Consider the following 27,608-nt stretch of genomic DNA (forward strand, 5'->3'; position numbering starts at 1 on the left):
ATCTTGAATAGCAAAATACACTCCCAATATGGAGATCCTGAAAAATCTGGAATACTTTTAAAGTGCTGTTAAAAAACAAATAAACACTGAATAGAAATGGAACAGAAATCTCCAAATATGGAGAAATACAGAACCCATTTACAGAACCAAAAGAAAAATCCCAGTACTGTATGTAGAACCTCAGAAATACTGTATGGATTAAATTAAAGTTCTCCTAAACAACAAATAGAATTTTCTTTCAATCTGCAAATGCAGAGATCCTCAGTAATATGGAAGATATTTAGGTGCTCTTAAACAACAAATAATCTTTGAAAAGAAAAACCCTGGCATGTTTACCTTGAATACAAAAAAAAAAAAAAATCTTTAAAGATCTAGATCATTATTAATCCATTTTCAGCATCCTCTTGTATGTTGTTTGTACTGTTTTTAGGGAGAAGTTCCCCCTCTGCCTTCATTCCTTCAATCCTTTCTTTCAGTTCCCCCTCATTTACAGACTGACAACGCTTTGTAAAGCTTAGCAAAGTCTCTTTTGGGGGTGCGTTATCAGATAAATCTGAGAAAACCTCTCCGATTGATGCGGTGGATACCACAGTATTTCTGTTGACCTTGTGCTTTTCAAAGGCTTTAGACATTACGCCAATCTTCTTGAAGGTCTTCAGGATGGAAGTGTAACATGGCACTGCATCTATTGCTGTACCAACTGCAAAAGAAAGAAGAAATGTGATCAGTTAGATGGATTGTGAAAGGTAGATTGAACAAATTTTAGTGACGTTAACTCTTCCACATTCTTTTGGAGGGAAAGCATCAGATTTTTATTGACTGTAAGGGTCATGCCAAAACCTTCAGCTTGCACCTCTTGAGGTAGTCCATTATGGATTTTGAGGTGTGCTTAGGATCATTATCCTGTTGTAGAAACCATCCTCTTTCCACCTTCAGACTTTTTTTTACAGACCGTGTGATGTTTGTTTCCAGAATTTGCTGGTATTTACTTGAATCCATTCTTCCTTCTAACAGTGAAATGTTCCCGTTGGCACTGGCTGCAACACAAGCGCAAGGCATGATCGATCTCCCCCGTGCTTAACTGTTGGGGAGGTGTTCTTTTCATGAAATTCTGCACCTTTTTTTCTCTAAACACACCTTTTCTCACTGTGGCCAAAAAGTTCTATTTTACCTTCATCAAGCCACAGGACTTGTTTTCAAAATGCATGAATGAATGAATGAATGAATGAATGCCTTTTATTGTCACTATACACATGTACAGTGAAATTAAGAGCCACTCCTTTTTGTTCCGTGCACACATGTACATTCAATAAACATGATAGAATAAATTAAAATAAAATAAAAAAATATAACTACACGAAATAAGTAAATAATAAATAAGTAAATAAATATACCGGGGGGGTTACTATGAAATGCACAGTTTTGAGACACTATATACCTATACTGTGAAATCAGTACATGTATGTGTTTAGAATGGTAATAGCGTTGGGGGGAAAAAACTATTCTTGAATCTATTAGTCCTTGTTTTGATGCACCTGTAACGTCTCCCTGAGGGCAACAGATTGAACAGATCAAAGCCAGGGTGAGAACTGTCCTTAATGATGGTTTTTCCTATGCTGAGGCAACGGGAAGTATAAATATCCATCAGGGAAGGGAGAGGGCAGCCAATGATCTTCTGTGCTGCTCTTACTACCCTCTGAAGCCTCTCCCTGTCTGCTGCGGTGCAGCTACCGTACCACACCGTCATAGAGTATGTCAGCAAGCTCTCGACGGACGAGCGGTAGAAGATCGGCAGCAGATTGGGGTCCAGATTGTACTTCCTGAGAACCCTCAGGAGGTGGAGCTGCTTTTGAGCCTTCTTGATAACTGCTTTGATGTTGTCTCTCCAGGAGATGTCTGCAGAGATAAGGATGCCAAGAAACCGGACGGTGTGGACCCTCTCCACACACTCACCATTGATGAAGAGGGGGGCCAGCTCCGTGTTGTGTTTTCTGAAGTCCACAATGATCTCCTTGGTTTTCTTGGTGTTTAGAGCCAGATTGTTCTTTGAACACCAGGCTGCCAAGTTTAGCACTTCCTCTCTGTAGGCTGCCTCCTCTCCTTTTGAGATAAATCCGACCACTGTGGTGTCGTCAGCAAACTTGACGATAAGATTATTATTGAGGACTGGACTACAGTCGTATGTGTAGAGACAGTACAGGAGGGGGCTCAGCACACAGCCCTGTGGAGAACCTGTGCTCAACGTGCGAGTGGAGGAGAGGTGGGGTCCGAGTCTCACTGTATGAGACCGGTTGGTGAGAAAGTCCTTTATCCAAGCACACGTGAGGCGGGGGAGGCCAAGGGTAACCAATTTGGTGATGAGAATGTCCGGAATTATTGTATTAAAAGCCGAACTGTAATCCACAAAAAGCATCCGGACGTAGCTCTGTTGCCGCTCTAGATGTCTCAACACGTAGTGGACAGCTACGGCGATAGCATCCTCTGTGGATCTGTTTGCGCGATATGCAAACTGATAAGGATCGAAGTCTGGCGGGAGGTAGTCCTTGATGTGCTGAAGAACCAATCTCTCAAAGCACTTCATGATAACTGGAGTGAGGGCCACAGGACGATAATCATTCAGGCTAGTGGTGGGCGACTTCTTTGGCACTAGGATGATTGTGGCTGATTTTAGGCAGGCTGGGATGACTGCTTGGGCCAGGGAGAGATTGAAGATTCTGGTAAAGATGTGGGCAAGCTGGTGGGCACACGATCTGAGCACCTTACCAGGTACTTCGTCTGGGCCAGCAGCTTTCCTGGGGTTCACTGCCAGAAACATCCATCTAACATCGTGTTCCCTCACAGTAAGTAGAGTGGTGCAGGAACCAGGACGGGATGGAGGCAGGGCTGGACTGGTGCAGGAGCCAGATAAGGGAGGAGGTGAGGCTGGAGCAGATGAGTGCTGTTGTTGTGATGTTTCAAAGCGAGCAAAGCAGCAATTTAGCTCTTCTGCCAGAGTCGCACTCAGGTCTCCTGTTGTCGCATTGCGGCCTCTGTAGTTCGTGATGTCTTGTATGCCCTGCCACACCTCCCGTTTATTTTTACTGGATTTATTTGAACATCAGGAGCTAGAAACACTAACAGGAACTGTACTGGACTATATCAAGTTCTGTATCGGAAATGTGACTGTGGACAAAAACATTCGGGTTTTCCCAAACCAGAAACCTTGGATGACCAAACAGGTCCGCACACTCCTCAGAGCCCGTGACGCTGCCTTCAGGTCTGGTAATAGAGCTCTGTATAGAGCCGCTCGTGCCAAGGAAGCTAAGGCGGACCATAAGAGGAATGCATGCAAAAAAATGCATGCTTGTTAGATGTTCATTTGCAAACTTCTGATGGTGAATTTTGTGATGAGGATGCAGGAAAGGTTTTCTTCTGATGACTCATCCATGAAGGTCGTATTTGTGCAGGTGTCACAGTTTATTACCACTCCAGAGTCTGCTAAATTTTCCTGAAGGTCTTCTACAATCCAAGGGGGGTTTTGATTTGCCTCCTAGCAATCCTATGAGCAGTTCTCTCTGAAAGTTTTCTTGGTCTTCCAACTCAACTTGATCTCCACCGTTCCTTTTAACTGCTATTTCTTAAATGCATTACGAACTGAGATAACAGCTACCTGAAAGCACTTTGCTGTCTTCTTTTAGCATTCTCCTGCTTTGTGGACATCAATCATTTAAATTTTCAGAGTGCTAGACAGCTGCTGACTGTTGGGAAAAGGTTTGAGTGTTTATAAAGCTTTGAAATGTGCATCACCTGGCCTTTCCTCATGATGATTGTGAACAAGCCATAGCTCTTACAAGCTAATTAAGGTCTGAGACTTTGGTCAAAGTTATTTGAGAGTTCAATTCTCTTGGGATGCCCAAACTTTTACATGATGTGCCTTTACTTATTATTATTATTATTATTATTATTATTATTATTATTATTATTATTGTTGTTGTTATTATTATTATAGAGTTGTACAAAAACAAAACAAATACACTAATCTTGCATCAAACGTTGAAAAAAATGTTTCCTCTTTAACTTTATGCCTTTTGGAGATCAGTTCATCTTTTGTTGTGTTTTTTTTTTTATTTTTGTCTTTGCTCTAGTTTGTCTAGGCTCTATTGCTGCTCATGTTTCCCTCACCCACTTCCCTCTTCAATATGATCCTCTGACCTTCTTGTTTTTTTATTACATGTATTATTGAATTAGTTAAAGGTTTAAAGGTCATTCACATTAACATCAGGAGTCTTGTTGCTAAAATTGATCTCCTTAGAGTTTGGGTTACTCATCACAAAACCTAACATCATAACATCTCGGAAACATGGCTACATAATGACATTTCTGATGTTGATATTGAAATTGACAATTATGTTTTGTATAGAGCTGATAGACCATCTAGAGGAGGTGGGGTGTCTACATATGTGGATGTAAATCTTGTCTCTGGATGTGCTGCTGCTACTGTTGACCCAGTTGATTTTGAGTCTTTTTTATCAAAGTTATCTTTCATTAGCCAGCTCAATAATATAAACTTACTGTAAATTCACCTTCATCAAATTTATCCTGCAGTGGACGTGTGAGTGTGTGTGTGTGTGTGTGTGTGTGTGTGTGTGTGTGTGTGTGTGTGTGTGTGTGTGTGTGATTGTGTGTGTGTGTGTGTGTGTGTGGTGTGTGATGGTTGTGTGTGTGTGTGTGATTGTGTGTGTGTGTGTGTGTGATTGTGTGTGTGTGTGTGTGGTGTGTGATTGTGTGTGTGTGTGTGTGTGTGTGTGTGTGTGTGTGTGTGTGATTGTGCTGTATCACATCGTCCCCCTCAGCACCTGCAGTAGGTTCCAGCTGCAGCAGTCACACTCACACAGGTTTTTGTACGACGCTCTAACACTGTGTGATCACATTGCTACCACTGATATCATGATAACTCTGACAGTAATAATCTCCAGCATCTTCAGTCTGGACTCCACTGATGGTCAGAGTGAAATCAGATCCAGATCCACTGCCACTGAAACGATCTGGAATACCTGATTCTCTAGTGCTAGCCCAATAGATCAGGAGTTTAGGAGCTTCTCCAGCTTTCTGCTGATACCAGGACAAATAATGATCTCCACTAAAGTCACTATAAACAGCAGGACTGGTTTTACAGCTGATGGTGAGTGTCTCTCCTGGAGAAACAGGTTTCACTGCAGGACTCTGAGTCACAGTCACCTGACCTCTGGATCCTGAAAAAAAGAAGAAGAAGAAAGACGTTCCCTACATTAATAATGATGTTGAGTGTGAAGTTCATCTAGTCGGCCTACTTCACATGGATTTGTCAGCTGAACAGTAGAAGATAAAACACTGTGTTACCTCGAGCGCAGAGGGCCAGTGTGCAGATGAAGACGCTGATCAAACTCATGGTTGCTGTGGGTGAAGTCGCTGAGCAGCAGCTCTCAGTCATGAAGTGTTAAAGTCACAGGGCTATAAACACTCGCAGAGCACTGAAGCATGAGCTGCTAATGCAAAGTGGAACCTCTCTCTATGGAAACGTGTGTGTGTGTGTGTGTGTGTGTGTGTGTGTGTGTGTGTGTGTGTGGTCACTGTAGTGTAACAGAGGTTTTTGTACGACGGTTTCATTAGAATGTATCACTGTGGTTGACTTTCGGTGGAGGAACCAAACTCATCGTCAGTAAGTCTCTCTTCTTTATTTAAAATTCTATATTTTTATATTCATTGTTAATCAGAATATTGAATAAAGTTTAGACAAACAGAAAATTATTTATTTCATTTGTTTATTTTATATGTTGAACCCTAGTAAGTAATAATTTAGGCATTATAACGAATCACTTATTTATTTATTTATTTATTTATTTATTATAATTTGTACTTAATGATAATGAAAGTTTTTTTAACTCTGACAGTAAAATAAAAATACGCTAAGAGGAAGAATAAATGAGGAGTGAGCTGTTAGCTGAATAAGTACGCAGTGTGTTCCTCAGTAAACGGAGCACTGTTACATTCACAGCTTCTTAAGTTCATATTGTGTGCTGTGAAGGACATGGTATAAAACTTAATCCTGTGTCCGAACAAAGATAAACAGTGTGTAGAAAGGTGGATGTGGTGTGATGTGGTTATTTCCATCACTGGACTGATTTCTCAGACTTTTTGCCAGATATGTGATTTCTAATCGAGTAAATCTTGTTATCAGGAAACTCAAAGGGAAGGTGTGATGTTGTATTTTCCAGCCCTGATTCTGTGGAATATCCGTGTATTTACATCATCAGTGTCTTTATTTTACTGAAGGACTACATGTAAAAGTAGCAGAACAACTTAGGAGGACTGGAATACACTCCCAGAATAAATCTGATCAAAGTCCGAGTCGCTCCACAATATAACGAGTGACTAGTAAATGTTCTCCTGCTGAGTAGTTCTACTGAACTGCAGTAATGTGAATCAGCAGTGATGAGTAAATGTTGTGTAAGCGTGTGTAAATGTGTGTTTATTGTGTGTTTGTGGTCTCCAGCCGGTCCCACGGTGAAGCCCTCCGTGTCTCTGCTCCCTCCCTCCTCTCTGCAGCTGTCTGAGGGATCGGCCTCGCTGCTCTGCCTGCTGTCTGCCTACTCTCCACAGGGGGCGCTGGTGAGCTGGACAGTGGACGGCTCAGAGGTGAAGGACGGGGTTCTGACCAGCGCAGAAGAACAGAAGAAGGACGGGTACACACGCAGCAGCACCCTGACCCTCAGCAAAGCGCTCTGGGAAAAGGGGGAGGAGTTTGTCTGTAAGGTCTCCCATGACAACGTCGATCATCCGGTCACGTTCAGAAAGAGCCAGTGTGAAGTCTAACAGCTCCAAGATAGAATTGAACACTGAGCTGCTTACACATCCATCTACAATAGAGTTTCAATTCTACACAATGCTGACATTTCTGTCTTTACTCTCTTCACTGTCCTGTTGCTCTTCCTGTAGTTTTGCTCTGCTGAAATAAAGCTTCATTTTGGACATTGTGTGTTCTTTTATTAGAGTTAATAGTCATTATCAGTGTGATGAGAGAGTGTGTTTAGCTGTAGATTCAGTGCTGTGTGTTGTGCTTCAGTGAGTTTGGCTGAAGGAAGTTGAACATCTGCTGAAAGTGCTGCTCTATTCTGGGAGAAAGAGGATCACTCGGCCGTCTTCATGTAAATCTCTCTCTCACTTCACTGATCTCTCAGTTTTACTGGTTAAAACTGTCTCTGTGTGTTTAGCTGGGTGTGGAGCAGGAAGCTGCTTTCATGTCTTCCTTTACTGCAGGATTTATGGTTGAGGTAACTGACACTGCACACTTATTTTATATTAATAGTACGGAAGAGTCGTCATCTCCTTCATCTGTTCCTACTTGGTGTCAGAACTGGACACTGAATTTAAACTGAAAATGATCTTCTGTGTTTTTCTGACTCAGAATTATAATTTTTTTCTCCCATTTAACTTAAGTGTAGTATTTAACAATTTAGCCAAACATAAGGATAAATATCGGTTTGATCAGATCCAGATTTAAATTGTATTAAATTATATTAAACTGATTATACCTAATTTTTCATTTCTCATGTATGTTTACATTCACATTGATTATTATAAAGATCCACAAAACACTGAACACTTTCACTCTCTCTAAACACATCAATGCAATCAACATGACTTTATTATCATATTAATGATTATAATATAATTAAATCCAGTGAGTAATAGACATCAACACTGTGTTTAAGGTCACATGTGTAAATCCACTGTATTGTACATTCCCAGGTTATATGGGGTGAACTCTGCTGCTCTTAACTATTATAACACTATAACTGAAGGTGTGTAACATATAAACTCATGTGTAACACTGGGGACTGGGTGGGTCCTGATCAGTAAAGCAGTGTGTGGAACTAGCACCAGACACTTCCAGGTATATAGTGTGTTTTTGAGAAAGAGGAGGAGGTGTTGGAATAAAGCAGGACGGTGTGTTATGTAAGATGCTGTCTCCTCACAGACTTACCTCTGGAACAGAAGCTTGATGATCCCCTGAAACACCTTCAATCAGGTGACAATAATCAATGGGGGAAAGTGCAAGGCACGATGGTGTTAACTTTCTCACATGCTGACATTATTAAGGCTGTATGAGGTGAGCTGCGACACCGAAACATGGTACAATGTAACCTGGAACATGTATCTCCTCAAACTCTGTAAAAATGCAGAGAGGCGGTTCCTGTTTGTCTGGCTATTGTGGTGACAAGGATGATATGGAACAGGAAGCTCCAAAAATATCCAACCTTACTCCCTTCCCTTTGGGGGCCATGGGTGATGGTTGAGATGAGAAGGGTGATGGTTGAGATGAGAGGGTGATGGGTGATGGTTGAGATGAGAAGGGTGATGGGTGATGGTTGAGATGAGAAGGGTGATGGGTGATGGTTGAGATGAGAGGGTGATGGGTGATGGTTGAGATGAGAGGGTGATGGGTGATGGTTGAGATGAGAGGGTGATGGGTGATGGTTGAGATGAGAGGGTGATGGTTGATGGTTGAGATGAGAAGGGTGATGGTTGAGGAGATGAGAAGGGTGATGGTTGAGGAGATGAGAGGGTGATGGTTGAGATGAGAGGGTGATGGTTAAGATGAAAGGGTGATGGTTGAGATGAAAGGGTGATGGTTGAGATGAGAAGGGTGATGGTTGAGATGAGAAGGGTGATGGTTGAGATGAGAGGGTGATGGTTGAGATGAGAAGGGTGATGGTTGAGATGAGAAGGGTGATGGGTGATGGTTGATGGTTGAGATGAGAGGGTGATGGGTGATGGTTGAGATGAGAGGGTGATGGGTGATGGTTGATGGTTGAGATGAGAAGGGTGATGGTTGATGGTTGAGATGAGAAGGGTGATGGGTGATGGTTGAGATGAGAGGGTGATGGTTGAGATGAGAGGGTGATGGTTGAGATGAGAGGGTGATGGTTGAGATGAGAGAGTGATGGGTGATGGTTGATGGTTGAGATGAGAAGGGTGATGGTTGATGGTTGAGATTAGAAGGGTGATGGGTGATGGTTGAGATGAGAAGGGTGATGGTTGAGATGAGAGGGTGATGGTTGAGATGAGAGGGTGATGGGTGATGGTTGAGATGAGAAGGGTGATGGGTGATGGTTGATGGTTGAGATGAGAAGGGTGATGGGTGATGGTTGAGATGAAAAGGGTGATGGGTGATGGTTGAGATGTGTTTAAGCAATGCACCTGACATTTATCTTTAAGTATCGTTACACAGCAGCAGTCACACCACAACAGGATCAGTCATGAGCTAGACATGCTGAAATGCAAGCAACTGGGTCTGGCCTGGTTCATGATAAGTCTGGGAAAAGAGAAGGTGAGGGAAACTCACACCAGAGGTAAAAGCTCCCCCTACTTCCCATCACACTCTTCTTTATATACACCAATGTTTATTATATGACCTACTAGTGGCTAAATGCATGCAGCAAGTTTCCCACAAAAAATTCCAACTCTTGACTGTTTGTCAAAAGTTTCTGATGGCAATTAATTTACATTTCCAGCCTTTATGTAACTTTGTAATGCAAGAGCTTCTTCAGCTGCAGTTTCCATGGGCATAGCAGTCTCTTAAATGCCTGTTTAAGCATCAGATCTGTCCCAGTCAACTGTCTCTTCCTGTTTCCTTCGTGATGTATTCCACATGCCAGATAATTATGCAACGCATCATTTAACACATCCCCAAACTGATAATGCTATGTTCTTTTTAATTCTTTAAACTTCTTTAATTCGGCCATATAAGTGAAAATGGTCTGCAAATAATAATGGTTTGGGTGACAAATGTTCTCGCATCACTTGTAGAAGATCTGCAAAAGTCTTTTTGGCAGGTCAGCGTGTGTCAGTCAAGCTATGCAGTTCCGCCCATGGCACTAAAGAGAACAGCAACATGTTTACCTTCCCCTATATCATTCAGGAAGTACTGCTGCAGTCTTTCAATAGGATGTTCTGAATCTCCGTGGAGATATTAGTGCACTGCAGTGCATCAACGTTCTCAGTTTATCCTCATCGTCACTGTGATGTCTGTGATATGATACTGTGTCCTTGATAATGTCCATGAATGCAACAAGAGATGAGGTGTGTGAACGCTCTTCAGCCCTTCTTGTACTGAACAGGGGCTCTCACTACAAACAGATATCACCATTAGTCAACAGATTTAAATAATAGAACAAGGATGCCTGCTACAGAAATGTTTTCAGGTTATTCCTGTACCATCTTTTTGACTTAAAGTGTTCACTGTAATGGTTTATTGTGTAATCGTATGAATCGATACTTTCTGTAAGAATATGTTTGAATTCTTTGAACATGCATACATACTCGAAATTGTGTATGTCCAATATGGAATATTTGTGTATTTTTCCTGGATCCTCTGCCCTGAAAATCATCTTCCGTATTTCTGCCATGATTTTTATGTGGAAAATCTGGAGAACAGAAAAAAACACAAAAGAAGATGCAGTAGAGAGAGGTTGAGTTTGTATGGTCCATAACACTAATTGGTTTTGACAGGTCTAGGTCAAAGGTCATCAGCAATTATAATTATCTTGGCAGGTCAAAGGTCATCACCAACTGTCATTTTCTTAACAGGTCAAAGGTCATCATCATCAATCATAATTATGTTGAGACATGGATACCAAAGATAATATTACATATGGTCTACACTTATGTCATTATCTTAACAGATGAAGGTTAAAAATGGATCATAGTTTATATAATAAAGGTTTGTAGCAATCTGTTGTGTTCACACACACACACACACACACACACACACGCACACACACACGCACACACACACGCACACGCACATAATGCTGAAATAATAAATAATGAATTTCCGTACACATCCAACCAAAAATATGCACACACCATGCACACACCATGCACACACCAGACACACACCAGACACACACCAGACACACACCAGACACACACTCTTTCACATAGAATGTATTCATACATAGTATGGTCATGTGCATCACACACAAACACACACAAACACACACACACACACACACACACACACACACACACACACACACACACACACACACACACACTAAAAACAAAAGTTTAGGCTCAAAAACATGACAACTTTTAATAAAATTAGTTTCAACCAACAAACTGCATTGAGTTAGAGAAATGATCTTTTCCTCTAAAATCAAATGTACTTTCAATTAACACTAAATTAATAATCTGTAAAATAAACACAAGTTTTTAAGTTGCTTACTCATAAAAACTAAAATCCTGTCACGTACTGTAGGTGGGGGCGGAGGCAGTCGCGGGTGACAGGAATCAAGGCAGAAATATCCAAAGGGGACAGAGAAAGTTTGTGGTCGATAAACAGGTGAGGATCAGGCGATCGGTCAAACAAACAAAGGAGGCAAGACAGAGCTCGAAGTCAGGGGCGGAAAAACTGGTCATAACCTAGCTTAGTCAATGTACGAGACACAACTTAGGAAATGACAGAGAAACGAGTCAACTGAACATTACTTCGCAAACTCTCCTATCTTCCACAGTCTCTCTAATACTGTGGTGTGATTGTCCTTGTAATGGCTTGCAGGTGTGTGCTTAGAACTCTGGGGAGGGTGAGCACATGCGTGAGTGGGAGGTGTCATTTGCAGCAGCCATGTTGGGAGTGAGTGTTGCCTCCTGGGAAATTGAGTCTTGGCAGGGCTGAGATATGACAGAACCTCCCCCCAAAAGGCTCACTCCGGGAGCCTAGGATCTCCTGGGCCTCCCCCGGGGTCGTGGACCCGGAAGATTAGGGTGAGTTGCATGAGAATCATTGATGAGCAGCGGATCTAGTATGTCCTGTCTCAGGACCCCGCACTGCTCCTCCGGTCCATAGCCTACCCACTGAACCAAGTATTCAAGTATTCAAAGTAGGCCGGTTGGCCCTCAATTTCCATGGGAACCGGAGGGCTTTCGGAGGGCACCTCTGTAGCTAGAGGTCCGGTGACTACCGGCTTGAGACAGGACACGTGAAATGATGGGGCTACGCAACTTTGTCGGGGTAACTCTAGACGATAGGTAATGTCGTTGATCTGTTTTCTGATCCTAAAGGGCCCAGTGTATTGTGGCGTGAGTTTTCTGCAACCATGAGGCTGCTTTAAGTCTTTGGTTGATAACCAGACCCTATCGCCGGGTTGGTAGCGGGGATGCTCACTGCGGCGGCGGTCAGCAAGGTGTTTGCATGTGGCTGCTGTTTGACTCAGGCGTTGGTGTGTGTCAGACCAGACCTGTTCACTTCTCCTGAACCACTGGTCTACAGCTGGAGATTCCGTGGGAGACGCGTTCCACGGAAACAAAGGGGGCTGGTACCCAAGTACGCACTGAAAAGGTGTGAGTAAGCGTCGCGGAGTGTCGGAGAGAGTTCTGAGCATACTCAGCCCACGGAAGAAATCTGCTCCAATCCTCGGGGTTGGAGACGCAGAACGTTCTGAGAAATCGGCCCGACTCCTGGTTGATCCGTTCTACCTGGCCGTTGGCTTGGGGGTGGTAGCCTGACGTGAGATTCACTGTGATCCCCATCTTCTCCATAAAACAGGACCATACTCTAGAGATGAATTGAGGTCCACGATCGCACACTATCTCCTCCGGAATGCCGAAGTACACATATTGAAATAACATCTCCGCAGTCATAAATGCAGTTGGTAGATTATGTAGGGGAATGAATCTCACCGACTTCGAGAATCGATCCACTGTGACCAGAATGGTTGTATTTCCCTGGGACCTGGGTAGGTCGGTTACAAAGTCGGTTGATATGTGTGACCAGGGGCTTTTTGGTGTGGGTAGTGGCTTGAGTTTTCCACCTAGAAGTCTCCGTGGTACCTTACTTCGTGCACATGAAGAACATGAGGCCACCACATGGTGTATGTACCTCTCCATATTGGGCCACCAGTACTTCTCCCGTAGCAACTGATACGTGCGTTGGGCCCCTGGGTGCCCTGTACGTACTACTGTGTGGACCCAGATAACGAGTTCTTGTTGGTGACATTCAGGAACGAAGAGTCTTCCCCGAGGGCAGTTCTCAGGCACTTGAGACACGGGAACCTTGCCCAGAACTTGATCCAGCTCCCACTCTAGAGCTCCTATGATACATGAGGGGGGAATAATGTATTCCTCGTGGCTGTTCAATACTTCCTTGTGGTCTAGACGAGACAGGGCGTCAGCCTTGGTGTTGAACCGAGACAGTACGACAGGGAGAACTGGAACCTGGTGAAGAACAGCGCCCATCGGGCTTGTCGAGATGATAACCTTTTAGCCTTACGTAGGTATTCGAGGTTCTTGTGGTCCGTGAAGATGACAAAGGGGTGTGTGGTTCCCTCCAACCAGTGCCAGCATTCCTCGAGTGCTAGCTTGATGGCCAAGAGTTCTCGATTCCCCACGTCATAGTTTCTTTCAGCAGAGGATAATTTGCATGAGAAAAAGGCCACCGGGTGGAGCTTGGGCCTTTCTCCAAAATGTTGTGATAGAACGGCTCCTACACCTGTTTCGGAGGCGTCCACCTCCACAATGAACGGTTTGGATGGGTCTGGGTGTTTAATGATGGGAACAGTTGTGAAGGCCTTCTTGAGTTGATCGAATGCAGCCTGGGTAGCGTGGTTCTAGGACAGGCGTTTGGGTTTTCCCTTTAACAAAGACGTCAGTGGATTTACAATGGAACTAAAATTCCGAATAAATCTTCTATAAAAGTTAGCAAAGCCCAGAAATATCTGGAGCTCCTTCACCGTCACGGGTCTGGGCCATTCTACCACTGCTCGGACTTTGCTGTGATCCATGGTAATACCCCCAGGGCTGATGATATAACCCAAAAAGGAGATAGTGTCTCTGTGGAATTCACACTTCTCTGCTTTGATGTATAATTGGTGGTGGAGTAGTCGTTGCAAGACTTGGCACACGTGAGGAATGTGTTCCTCCTTGGGATTGGGATAAATCAGGATATCATCAATATACGTGATAACGTAATGCCCCAGCATTTCTCGTAGGACGTCATTGATCAGACACTGGAAAATGGAGGGAGCATTAGAAAGTCCGTACGGCACAACCAGGTAGTGCTGAACCCCGTCTTCCATTCATCCCCTTCTCGACTCCGGACCAAGTTGTAAGCACTGCGCAGATCTAGCTTAGTAAAAATGGTGGCAGTACGTAGCTGTTCTAAAGCGACGGGGACTAGTGGTAGAGGATAGCGATACCTGCTGCAACATTGGTTTAGGCCTCTATAATCTATGCACGGTCTCAAGCCCCCACCCTTTTTTCCACAAAAAAGAATCCGGCAGATGCTAGCAACGTGGAGGGTCGTATGTAACCCTGGAGTAGGGCTTCCTGAATGTAATCCTCCATCACACGCTGCTCCTTCTGTGTTAGGGGGTAGACCCTTCCTCGGGGTGGCATAGCTCCCGGTAGCAAATCAATAGTGCAGTCATAGGGCCGATGAGGGGGTAAGCCACTCGCCTTTTTCTTACTAAACAGCTCGCTGAGGTACTGGTACTCCATGGGAATGTGGATGGTTGTGGTACAGTTCGGACTTTCTATGGACGTGGTAGCTAACATGAGTACAGGTGCCCGAATGCAATTCTTAATGCAATGAGGGGACCAGTGCGTGATCTCCTTCTGAGTCCAGGAAATGACTGGATTATGGTGCTCTAGCCAGGGAAGGCCCAGGACCACTGGGTGTCGGGTGGAAATCGTGACATAAAAAAACGATACTCTCCTGATGAAGTGCACTGGTTTGGAGGGTGATTGGTTCGGTGCAGTGGGTGATGAGCCCCCTCCCGATGGGAGCCCCATCGATGGCTTGGATCCGGCGTGGAGTATGTAGCGGTCGAACGGATATATTTTATTGCTGGACGGTGGACTGGTCAATGAAATTCCCCGCTGCTCCTGAGTCGATTAGCGCCTCTAGAGTACAAGACAGGTTTGAGTATTCTAATACCACAGTCATGAAAAATGCAGATTGAGATGAGGTCCGGGTTTCTGAACCCACACTCACCTCTGGCTGATGCTGCTTGGCTGCAGTGTTTTCTCTTGTGGCTCCGCGTGGTTTGAGAGGGCATTGTGGGATGAAATGCCCCTCCACGCCACAGAAGAAACATCGAAATTCTCGACGTCTTCGTTCTCTCTCCTCTTTACTAACCCTCGATCGACCTAGCTGCATAGGTTCAGCCCAAGGAGCTTGTACCGCCAGATTCCCCTCACTGTATGTTGGACGGCGACTTTGTAGCAGTCAGTCAAGACGGATGGCTAGGCTGATGAGCAAATCGAGGGTTAGTTGATCATCGCGACAGGCAAGTTCAGTCACGACATCAGGATTTAATCCTCTGCGAAACATGGTTTTTAAAGCGGGTTGGTTCCATCCACTTCTAGCTGCGACAGTGCGAAATTCCAGCGCATAGTCCGCCACGCAGCGTGTCCCTTGTTGCAGAGTTAACAGTTCCTCCCCAGTCTCCCTGTTGTCGGGAGAATGATCGAATGCAATCCGGAATCGCTCAGTCAGCTGATCATATGTAGCGATGGAACCATCTGCCTGCTCCCACTCGGCTGTGGCCCAGAGTAGTGCTCTTCCGGTTAACAACTCCATAAAATGGATGATCTTGTGATTTTCTGTCATATCGGGGTATGTAGAAAAAAACAAGGAGCACTGAAGGAGGAAGCCTCGGCAACGGGTCGGATCTCGATCATATTTTTCCGGTACCGGGGTAGAAGGAAAACGCGGAGATGCTGTAGTAGCGGCTGGTGCGACCTAGTTTAGCTTAGCTACCTGTTCGTTCAGGTTGGCTATTTGTTGCATATGGCCGCTTAGAACCCGGCTGTGGCTTTCAGTGGCTTGTTGCACATGCGGATCATCCGCTGCTTCCATTGTAAACAGCGAAGTAATCTGTCACGTACCGTAGGTGGGGGCGGAGGCAGTCGCGGGTGACAGGAATCAAGGCAGAAATATCCAAAGGGGACAGAGAAAGTTCATGGTCGATAAACAGGCGAGGATCAGGCAATCGGTCAAACAAACAAAGGAGGCAAGGCAGAGCTCGAAGTCAGGGGCGGAAAAACTGGTCAAAAGGTAGCTTAGTCAATGTACGAGAAACGGCTTAGGAAATGACAGAGAAACGAGTCAACTGAACATTACTTCGCAAACTCTCCTCTCTTCCACAGTCTCTCTAATATTGTCCTTGTAATGGCTTGCAGGTGTGTGCTTAGAACTCTGGGGAGGGTGAGCGCATGCGTGAGCGGGAGGTGTTGTTTGCAGCAGCCATGTTGGGAGTGAGTGTTGCCTCCTGGGAAATTGAGTCTTGGCAGGGCTGAGATATGACAAATCCGGTGTAGTTTACAATACACATCTCATACCTAACATCTCTGCACGTTTTATAGACATAAAAGCACTGAATGAAATTATTAATATAGACAAAAAGAAACACTCTGCGTCTACTACTTTTATCTCTCATAGAACTATCCACAGTCCAAAGGCTGCTAATTCTGCTCAAAGAGCAAACTGACTACAATGGAGCTAGAAGGCTATATGTGTGAATGACTAAAGATTAAAAAAATTAAAAATCAATATCAATAAATGAAATTAGATTACACGATGTAGTTTACACGAATAAGCAGAAATGTAATCATGCTTTTCTTTCCTATAGCACAAATGAAAAGCCCTCTCTAGATGAGCAGATTTGTCAAATGAAACTTTTTCATTCTTACCCACTGCTACGGTAAACTAAAGAGTAGATTTCAAATTACACTGCTAAATATGACTAGCATTAGCTACGTGTAGTAGTGCAAAATGGTCCATCAGCTGTATTAGCAGGTGTAGCCTATACACGAGTCCACTGTTGGTCATATCACAATTGAGAATATTCCCAAATTCATTGCTTTAGTAGAATTTATTTGTAAGTGAAATAATACTCACATTGTAATGTCCTTTGTATAGTATGTGTTCAGTCTACAGGTCCTCTAGCACAGTCTTAACTGTCTGAATTTGTCCAGACATGTTAAATTAGTACGGACTTGACATTAATGACTTGAAGTTATCAAGCCTTAATTTCGTTAAGTTTCTACTTTCTTCTAGAACTCAATTAATAGATCTTGTATGGTAGCACTACTTGTACTGTTCTCTACTTGATAGATCGCTTTGCTTGTATTCTCTCATTTGTAAGTCTTTGGATAAAAGCGTCTGTTAAATGAATAAATGTAAATGTAAATGTACTACAACTTAAATTTTGTTTTAAATCAATTAAGGCAGAAATTTCAGTTGAAATTACACACAATATTAAGGTGATGTAATTATCAACATTATTATGTCAACACAACTCATCAAAACAATGTTTACAACTTTAAATATTTAATTAAATAAATAAATTAGAATTTTTATCTTGCATCCACACATTTAATTAAGTTGTGGTGATAGGTCCCTGAATTACTTTTTAGTCAAAAACGTTAAAAAACTCGTTTTCATACAGCAACTCAGCAGCAACAATCTGTGAGAAAGTTCCAAGTTAAGGTTCACTGTCAGCGTTGTGATTTTCTTGAACCCTGTCAGGATACTGAATATTTTGCCCACCTTCAGCGTAGATGTATCAACGACCACCAAAATGTTCAGTGTCCATTTCAAGGCTGTAGTTTTCAAAGCAGTGTATTCCACTTCCGGTGCACAATAAAGTAAGCAGCAGCGAGATCACAATGAGAAAATGTTTAATCCAGAGTTAATAGTAAGAACAGAGTGTAATGAGAATGAAAATGATGACAGTGTTAATTACTCTCGGGAGTGTGCTCTTCACATTCTTCACATACCAGAGATCTCTGTTCAGAAAGTAATTCAACAGCTTTAGCAAATAGTTCAGTTGTCCCAGCCACTTTTGCCCAAGAATGTGAAGGATGTTCTTCAGGAACATTTGGACATATAGATGTGATAGATTTGGACAGATAGTTGTGAAAGAGCTGGTTGAGACTGTGGCAGAGAATGTCATATTGTCCAAATGTTGTGGGAAAAAATAGATGTCCTGTAACCAGTAAAAGTAGGGAATCAAACATGTACATCATGCACAACTTTCCTCTGGTAATGTCCATAGAGTATGTAGAAAAGAATGAAAACAGTAGCATATGTTCCCCTCTTACAGATGCCACAGAAATTCATGAACAAGAAAGATATTTTGGATAAGGGTTTATCAAAACAAGAATATAAACCACATGAATATAGGTGTAGAGATGACTCAAGCTTTAGAGAGTATGCCCTTCTTAGTTGTGATGAATTCAGAACTGATCTGAGCCTGTACATTGACAATTTTTAAGTGGCTAACCCTTTAGGAGCATCTAAAAGAAAGCAGAAGATGTGTGCAGTTCACAGAGTTATTGCAAACTTGCCTGGAAAATACAGATCAGCACTAAACTCCATTCAGCTTGCTCTCTTGTGTAACGCTGCAACAGTTAAAGAGTGCGGTTATGACAAAATATTGCACCCACTTCTTTGTGATTTAGCCTCTATCGAACAGCATGGGGTCTACATCGAGCATCTTGGTAAAAGTGTTAAAGGAACAGTGCTCTATGTGTCAGCAGATAACCGTGGTGCTCACTCTCACAGGAGTTTTATGAAAGCTTCATTGTGGATAAGTTTTGCAGATTTTGCATGGCATCCAGGACTGACGCACAACTCCAAGAGATACAAAATGGTCCATTTCGACTCAGAGAGAGAAAGACACACAACAGGCAGGTGCAAGAATCTTTGCAGGATCCAGATTTGGGTAAAAAGTCAGGTGTGAGAGGACAATGCCCACTCATAGCAAATTTGGAGCATTTTCATGTCATTGGTGGTTATCCCCCTGACATATCGCATGATGTTTTAGAGAAATAAGTTCTGGTGGCAAAAAAAAGACTTGGTGGCCAAGAAATACATCACCCTAGATGTTTTCAATGAAGCTATCAATCATTTCCTGACATATTCTCTGACAAATCTCATCAGCCTCAGCCGATTTTAAAAGACTTCTCCACCAAGGGCACACTTGGGGCAAATGGCCTGGAGAACTGACGTCTAATTAGCCTTCTAAGTTCTTCAAAAAGCTTGTACACGAACTTCTAAAAATGTTGCCATGACTCTTGCAGTGAAACACCAGACGGCTCTTAGCCATCAGCTGGCTACAATTCTTTTTTCAGGCTAGCTGTGGAAATGGCTATGGTTACATTAGTGTTAGTTACCCCCTTCCCAGAGAACACTCAGAGAGCACTTGGTCAGAAAATTCAGAAAAGAATCACACTGACTCCAAAGCCCTGCTCAGTTAAAGATTTGATTAGTCGTCTCAGAAATACTCTGGCACTAGAGTATAACTTTACTTTACAGTTTTGAGATGCAGAGTTTGATAATGAACTTTGTAAAATGACAGATTTGTCAGAACTCCCTCACAAACCAACTGTGAAAATCATTCCTGTGATTGAATTGATGCTACTGTCATCAAGTGAAATGCAGATAATCACGCAGAGAAATACTGAGTGATACTCCAAGTACAGCAGATACATTACAGATCTCCAACTCAACCCAGGAAAAGAGAATGCCATGGACTGATGTCTTTTTGGTTCCAATATTCTCTGTCTATGTTGAATATGGGCTTCGTCAAGCAAATGTGATCCATTTGAGTGATGGAACACAACGAAAAGTGACAAAGGAAGTGAAGCATACCATTCTTCAAAAGCTGGCAGAGACCATATACTCCTTCAAAGCATAACCAACTGCTGATGATGTACGAGCCGTTGCTAAGGCATTTGTGGATGCCCAAGAACCAGGATCACCTTCTGATACTGTGGGTGGACAAACAGTCTGAAAGGCAAAATGAGCAATTACAGGTCAAAAATGAGGAACACTGGACACACAATGGTCATGGTTAATGCTGGGAAGTGATGGAGATATTCTACCAGCAGCGAGCCACCTCACAAGAACATTAAGAAACCAAGGAAAGGGGAGGTCAAATACCTCCATGACCTTCCAGATGGACAGGACGCCTCCAGCCTTGAAATATCCAGAGAGCAACTGGAGGATGAAATGAAGAAAAAATAATGCATTTTTTATCAACCAGGAGATGGACCTGATACTGTATTTAAGAAGAAAGGAAGTTTTGATTTGACAAGCCTCTTCTAAGTGAGATTTTTCAGTGTTTATAGAAAATCAGGTGAAGTGAAATGCCCATGTTCATATCTTCTGCAACAAAATGAGTATTGATACATTTGACAGTTTTGACAATTTCCTGATGTAAACAAATGCTTTACACTAAGACTTCAGCCGGGTGTTTGGGAAGAACCTTCAACAAGCATTCTACGGCTCTCTTGATCTTCACTGTCCACACCTGATTTGAATCTTGAGGTCAAAGAGAGGTCTAAGAGGGCAGATTTTGCTGATCTTCTGCAACAAATCAAGGTTTGTAAATTTAGGATGATGCCAGTGTAAGCTTCATTTTGAAGCCAGCCTATTACCATTACTTCATGACTGTTAAGTAAGACAGACAAAATAATGATTGATGGAAATTTCCTTCCTTTGATGTTGACAAATGATATATTGTTGTCTCTGCCACCACTGCACCTCTGACCTCGCTGACATGAGATGTGTTGGCATGAGAGGGCTTACAGTAATTATTGATGATGACCCAACTGAGTTCTTCAAAACGTGCTTTGTAAGTATTGTTAATATGTTTTCCTGTCATAGATGATGTAAATTGAAGCGGTCATGACATAGTTGACGTCATGACAGCACGTGATTTTGGGGCTGCTCTTCTTGTGAGGCGTGAGGAGTTTGAGTTCTGAAACTTGAATGAACTACTGCATGTCCAAAGGTCAAGCAAAATTTCATTCCTGTCATGACAATTTAAAACTCAAATGCATTCCAGGGTGATCTCTTTCTTTAAGTTAGCATGTCATCTTGAATTTATTATTTAATTAGAACTAAATTAGTAGTTCATGTTATATGCAATTACTCATATTCAAAAACAGATACAAACATAATATTTACAGTTTTTTAAACTCCTGCATGTATTTGTGTACATAATTCACAAATCATTATGTATGTACATAACTAACCAAAAACATGTTCAATAAAAGTTCATTGATATTTAAAAGAATATTAGACAGCTAAAATTTGTTTTAGTGATCTCCATATACATGTTCAGGCTTCTGATGATGAGGACTCATACCAACATGTGCCAGTTGGAATCCTCAGTGTAGAAGGTGAAGATGTGGCACAGCATCCCCTGTCCTTCCACCTCCATCCATCCTCTGTGGAAATCATCCTGGAGGGCAATGTTTTGATGGACAATTTAGAGAACCTGCCCCAGGCCATGTGTGTTGTTTATGGGTTCACTTATGCCCTGCATGTTGATTACACCAAGTGCATGAGCAACAAATTCAATTTCACTGAGCAGGTGATGTTATGTTTGGGTAAGAAGGAGTTTAAAAGCAATCTTCTAGCACTAACAAATCAGCTTGTCATGTAAGACAAGAAAACATACATTTGTCTCCAGGTTAGACAAAAACTCCATATGCCTTAATTATAAAAGTAAATTAATAAAAATTAATTCATGAATAAAAGTAAACTATACCCGTTTAGTGTTTGGAGAATGTTTATGTGGTATGTTAATATATTATAAGAATACATACTGTGCCTGTGCAATGTTTGGCAAAGATTTTAAAAACTGTTTAAAGATTTAAAACTGATGTTTGTCTTCGTTGTCATAATTTGGAAAGTGAATTGAAATAAATTGTGACTTCAAATAGATCCTTGTTAGATGTGATCTTTATCCTTGTTTATAGTGCAGTGCAAAATAAACTTTTTAGAAATGAGTTTCCATAATTGTTTAAGTTCAATCAACTTGTATGGGTTTACAGTGTACATTTATAGAGAAATATTTGACTGTTGTGTTTTAATGAAATGTTAGTGTGATGTGGATGTGATTTTCAACGTGTTATGGCCTGAAACTGCAGATGTGATCTTAAACAAACACACGTGACATCATGTTAATAATATGTGATAAACTAAACATAATCTGATCATTTACATCTGGATTTCTGTTCATCTCCATTATTTATAACGATACTCTAGGTGTTATCAAATAAAAACAATACAATCCTGAGAGTTAATGATCATGCAGCTGGAATAAAAGGACATTTTGATCACAGATAAAGAGGATTATTGTGTAATATTAGCTGCTGTGAGATCAGAGAGGTGTAGAACTTTCTCTTTTCTAAGCTTTGTGTTGCAACGTGAACATCAGTGACATTTTCAGGCGATACAGTTTTGCTCCTGTTAATGTGAAAATCTCTATAATCACTACCTCATTTTATTTACAGTGTGTCTGAGTCATAATATATGCACTTCACTCACTACTGCATCAAGCGTACAATCACATCCACTACTGTACTGAGAATGATTGAACATCTCCCAGATATGTGGACTCTGATTGGTTCACCCTCTGACCCCACAGAACTCCATCAAGTGACTGAATGTTTAGAGTTAACGTTCCACTGCGTGCTAGATAATGTAGCTCCATTCACAACTAAACTCTTTGTAGTTCAGCAGATAAACTAGGAATCACATACATGAAATGTCTCAGTCAGTATTTAGGCCTCATCACAGTACGAGACAGCTCTGTTCTACACCCACTGCTTTTCCCTGTACATGCTACCTCTGGGTAAAATGATCCATTAACATGCTGTTAGCTTCCACTGCTAGGCTGATGATACACAGCTGTATGATTCAGCAAAGCCAGCTCAATAATATAAACTTACTGTAAATTCACCTTCATCAAATTTATCCTGCAGTGGACGTGTGAGTGTGTGTGTGTGTGTGTGTGTGTGTGTGTGTGTGTGTGTGTGTGTGTGTGTGTGTGTGTGTGTCTGTGTGTGATTGTGTGTGTGTGTGTTTGTGATTGTGTGTGTGGTGTGTGTGTGTGTGTGTCTGTGTGTGTGTGTGATTGTGTGTGTGGTGTGTGTGTGTGTGTGTGTGTGTGTGTGTGTGTGATTGTGTGATTGTGTGTGTGTGTGTGTGATTGTGTGTGTGTGTGTGTGTGTGTGTGTGTGTGTGTGTGTGTGTGTGTGTGTGTGTGTGTGTGTGATTGTGTGTGTGTGTGTGTGTGTGTGGTGTGTGTGTGTGTGTGTGTGTGTGTGTGAGTGTGTGATTGTGTGTGTGTGTGTGTGTGTGTGTGTGTGTGTGATTGTGTGTGTGTGTGTGTGTGTGTGTGATTGTGTGTGTGTGTGTGTGTGTGTGTGTGTGTGTGTGTGTGTGTGTGTGTGTGTGTGTGTGTGTGTGATTGTGCTGTATCACATCGTCCCCCTCAGCACCTGCAGTAGGTTCCAGCTGCAGCAGTCACACTCACACAGGTTTTTGTACGATGCTCTAACACTGTGTGAACACCCCGCTACCACTGATATCATGTACACTCTGACAGTAATAATCTCCAGCATCTTCAGTCTGGACTCCACTGATGGTCAGAGTGAAATCAGATCCAGATCCACTGCCACTGAAACGAGCTGGAATACCTGATTCTCTTTCATCAGCATAATAGATCAGGAGTTTAGGAGCTTCTCCAGCTTTCTGCTGATACCAGGACAAATAATAATAAGTGCCACTATAAACAGCAGGACTGGTTTTACAGCTGATGGTGAGTGTCTCTCCTGGAGAAACAGGTTTCACTGCAGGACTCTGAGTCACAGTCACCTGACCTCTGGATCCTGAAAAAAAGAAGAAGAAGAAATCCGTTCCATACATTAATAATGATGTTGAGTGTGAAGTTCATCTAGTCGGCCTACTTCACATGGATTTGTCAACTGAACAGGAGAAGATAAAACACTGTGTTACCTCGAGCGCAGAGAGCCAGTGTGCAGATGAAGACGCTGATCAAACTCATGGTTGCTGTGGGTGAAGTCGCTGAGCAGCAGCTCTCAGTCATGAAGTGTTAAAGTCACAGGGCTATAAACACTCGCAGAGCGCTGAAGCATGAGCTGCTAATGCAAAGTGGAACCTCTCTCTATGGAAACGTGTGTGTGTGTGTGTGTGTGTGTGTGTGTGTGTGTGTGTGTGTGTGTGTGTGTGTGTGTGTGTGTGTGTGGTCACTGTAGTGTAACAGAGGGTTTTGTACCGTGACTGTATCACTGTAGAACCAAAGCCTGCTGTGCCCAATGCTCCGAGACTCAAAGGACAAAAGCAGTGTATTATTATCTAGAACAGATTCCATCTCTGCTGTGAATTGAGCTCCACTGAATTCTGAGGTGAGTGGGCCAGTGGAATGAAAGTCCTCCACCAAGTTAATGACCTGCTTTTGATTTGTTAGTGGGGTCGTCCTGGTTCTCCACTCTTCACCTTCAGAGCAGATACTGGCAGGAACCTCTTGGACTGCTAACATCTAACATGGCCAACATCTAACATGGTACATGTGCAATCTTCTCAGAGCCACGTGCTTCAGGAAGGATGCTGATGTTATAATCAGAATATAATCAGGGGAAAGGAAGCAAGAGCTTTCTAGGCACAGATGTTTTAAACGACACCATAAATACAGTCATTACATCATCACGTAGACCTGCATCAAACTGCCTTCACATTTATCTTCAGTCAAATGAAGCTTTATGTTCTACTGTGGTGATTTTTCCTTCAGCAGGAACTCAGGTCATGTGTGTTTCAGGTGTTCAATTCAATTCAGTTTCATTTCTATGGGGTAGAAAAGGAGACTGTTTGGTGGTTAAACTTTACAGATGATGAGAAAATGAATATTGAAATAGAGAATAATATAGAAATGAATGTTGAGTCTTATTGAAAGATCCTGCACTACATTGTGTGTTACAGTAGTGTGGAGTAGACACTGCTCCTCTTAGCAGAAGGTGGAAATCATCATATACCATTACACACATCAGCTGATTTTTCATCACAGAAGGAACAGCTGATGAAGAGTTTTCTGCTTTTCAGGAATGATTATGTTTTAAACATCAGCACGTTTGATGATGTTCAGTGGAGTGCAGCTTTAGCAGCTCTGCAGCTGTTCTCAGATCAGTGTGTGTTTCTGAGTCACAGCACTTCCTCTACAGCTGAGGGAGGTTTTTGTACGGCGCTATAACACTGTGTGTACGGAGTTGTCTCACTCTGCTGACAGTAATAATCTCCTGCATCTTCAGCCTGAACTCCAGAGATTTCTAGACTAAATTGCAAACCAGATCTACTGCCACTGAAACGATCTGGAACCCCAGTGTACCGTGTAACATCATTATAGATCAGGAGTTTAGGAGCTTCTCCAGGTTTCTGCAGGTACCAGTGGAGGTCATTGCTAACAGTCTGACTGGCTCTACAGGTGAGAGTAACAGATTGTCCTGGAGAAACAGACTGAGATCCTGGAGACTGAGTCAGGACGATTTCCCCAAAGGACTCTAAAGAAAAGGATGCAGAGTTAAAATAATGTAAACAAATGTAGTAATGAGTGTGAGAGTGATGTGATGATGTGTATGAATAATAAAAGTAAAGAGAGAGTCTCACGGTGAGCGAGGAGTCCCAGTGTCCCCAGCAGTAGAATCAGTACCATCATCATTGTGCTGCGTGTCAGTGGCTCTGAAAGGACTGAACACACTCTGATCAGCACTACAGCTCTTAAAGTGTGCAGCACTGACACAGCACACATATGCAAACACCACAACTGTGTGTGTTTGTGTGTGTGTGTGTGTGTGTGTGTGTGTGTGTGTGTGTGTGTGTGTGTGTGTGTGTGTGTGTGTGTGTGGTCACTGTAGTGTAACAGGGGTTTTAGTACGACGGCTTCATTAGAATGTATCACTGTGGTGGACTTTCGGTGGAGGAACCAAACTCATCGTGAAAAGTAAGTCTCTCTTCTTTATTTAAAATGGAATAAATTCATGAATTTATTTTTATTATTCATTTGATTATTGAACAAACTTTAGAAAAGTTGGAAATGAATCATTTTAAATGTTTGTTATGAAGGTTAGTGTGTAAAAAATCAGTATCTTAAATACATTTATTTGTTTGTGTTGATTGTAATGATTATATTTCATCGTTAAAAGTGAGAGAATAAATCCAGATGTTTGTGCTGTTTAAATTCACCTTGAGTTCAGCGTCTAGTGATTCATTTTCATTGAGTATCAACACCAGAATAAATCTGATCAAAGTTCTGCTCGGTCCACAATGTATAGAGTAACTAGTAAATGTTCTCCTGCTGCTGGAACACGTTTGTGCTGCTGCAGAGTTTCCGGTTTTGTCTCTGTTGGAGTTCAGAACATTTACAGAATACACTCACTGAGTGTTTCAGTGTTGGAATACAGTGTGACTACTGGATGCAGTTACAGTACTGAATAGAACTGGGTGAACACTACATCAGAAAGAAGATGGATTATGGTGTGGAGTTAAAGCTGATGGCTTCCACATGTTCTCTTTGTTTGTTAGTGGACTTTAAACCAAATGGACTGATGTTTCTCCAGACAAATTCCTCGTATGTGTGAGCACGCTCGGCAATAAAGCCGATTCTGATTCTGAAACTGCTCCCGAATTGAAGCCCCCCATGTGTCTCTGTTCATGTAGAGTTAGGTTCTGTTTTTATGTCTATGGGTAGAGTTTATAGATGCTGCTGAAGGTCATAGAAGTTTCCAGATGTTTCTACTGAACTGCAGTAATGTGAATCAGCAGTGATGAGTAAATGTTGTGTAAGCGTGTGTAAATGTGTGTTTATTGTGTGTTTGTGGTCTCCAGCCGGTCCCACGGTGAAGCCCTCCGTGTCTCTGCTCCCTCCCTCCTCTCTGCAGCTGTCTGAGGGATCGGCCTCGCTGCTCTGCCTGCTGTCTGCCTACTCTCCACAGGGGGCGCTGGTGAGCTGAACAGTGGACGGCTCAGAGGTGAAGGACGGGGTTCTGACCAGCGCCGAAGAACAGAAGAAGGACGGGTACACACGCAGCAGCACCCTGACCCTCAGCAAAGCACTCTGGGAAAAGGGGGAGGAGTTTGTCTGTAAGGTCTCCCATGACAACGTCGATCATCCGGTCACGTTCAGAAAGAGCCAGTGTGAAGTCTAACAGCTCCAAGATAGAATTGAACACTGAGCTGCTTACACATCCATCTACAATAGAGTTTCAATTCTACACAATGCTGACATTTCTGTCTTTACTCTCTTCACTGTCCTGTTGCTCTTCCTGTAGTTTTGCTCTGCTGAAATAAAGCTTCATTTTGGACATTGTGTGTTCTTTTATTAGAGTTAATAGTCATTATCAGTGTGATGAGAGAGTGTGTTTAGCTGTAGATTCAGTGCTATGTGTTGTGCTTCAGTGAGTTTGGCTGAAGGAAGTTGAACATCTGCTGAAAGTGCTGCTCTATTCTGGGAGAAAGAGGATCACTCGGCCGTCTTCATGTAAATCTCTCTCTCACTTCACTGATCTCTCAGTTTTACTGGTTAAAACTGTCTCTGTGTGTTTAGCTGGGTGTGGAGCAGGAAGCTGCTTTCATGTCTTTCTTTACTGCAGGATTTATGGTTGAGGTAACTGACACTGCACACTTATTTTATATTAATAGTACGGAAGAGTCGTCATCTCCTTCATCTGTTCCTACTTGGTGTCAGAACTGAAAACTAATGACCTTCTGACATCTG

General features: G+C 42.5%; 1 protein-coding gene, 3 long non-coding RNA genes and 1 gene segment (V, D, J or C); 2 read left to right on the top strand and 3 right to left on the bottom strand.

Moving 5' to 3' along the window:
- Positions 1-4,777: 4,777 nt before the first annotated feature.
- LOC108274854 (immunoglobulin kappa variable 4-1) lies at positions 4,778-5,550 on the bottom strand. Its single transcript, XM_017485290.3, has 2 exons — positions 5,359-5,550; positions 4,778-5,231 (listed from the first exon to the last, which is right to left on the bottom strand). Exons 1-2 carry the CDS (start codon positions 5,447-5,449, stop codon positions 4,891-4,893), a joined length of 432 nt encoding a protein of 143 aa, XP_017340779.2. The 5' UTR covers positions 5,450-5,550; the 3' UTR covers positions 4,778-4,890.
- Positions 5,551-5,639: 89 nt separating this feature from the next.
- LOC124628885 (uncharacterized) lies at positions 5,640-6,987 on the top strand. The gene is made up of 2 exons (XR_006983654.2): positions 5,640-5,677; positions 6,512-6,987. It is a non-coding gene; the product is annotated as an uncharacterized LOC124628885 (long non-coding RNA).
- Positions 6,988-9,129: 2,142 nt separating this feature from the next.
- On the bottom strand, positions 9,130-11,861 carry LOC128635000 (uncharacterized). Its single transcript, XR_008397913.1, has 3 exons — positions 11,277-11,861; positions 10,342-10,445; positions 9,130-10,148 (listed from the first exon to the last, which is right to left on the bottom strand). It is a non-coding gene; the product is annotated as an uncharacterized LOC128635000 (long non-coding RNA).
- A 12,822-nt stretch (positions 11,862-24,683) lies between these two features.
- On the bottom strand, positions 24,684-25,572 carry LOC108274870 (immunoglobulin kappa variable 3-15-like). The segment is given in 2 exon segments: positions 24,684-25,395; positions 25,502-25,572. Coding segments are annotated over 2 exon segments (408 nt in total).
- LOC128634996 (uncharacterized) lies at positions 25,377-27,195 on the top strand. The gene is made up of 2 exons (XR_008397903.1): positions 25,377-25,835; positions 26,720-27,195. It is a non-coding gene; the product is annotated as an uncharacterized LOC128634996 (long non-coding RNA).
- The last annotated feature ends 413 nt before the right edge of the window (positions 27,196-27,608 follow it).

This window comes from Ictalurus punctatus, chromosome 14, assembly GCF_001660625.3.
Source record: "Ictalurus punctatus breed USDA103 chromosome 14, Coco_2.0, whole genome shotgun sequence".
NCBI classification, from domain to species: Eukaryota; Metazoa; Chordata; class Actinopteri; order Siluriformes; family Ictaluridae; genus Ictalurus; species Ictalurus punctatus.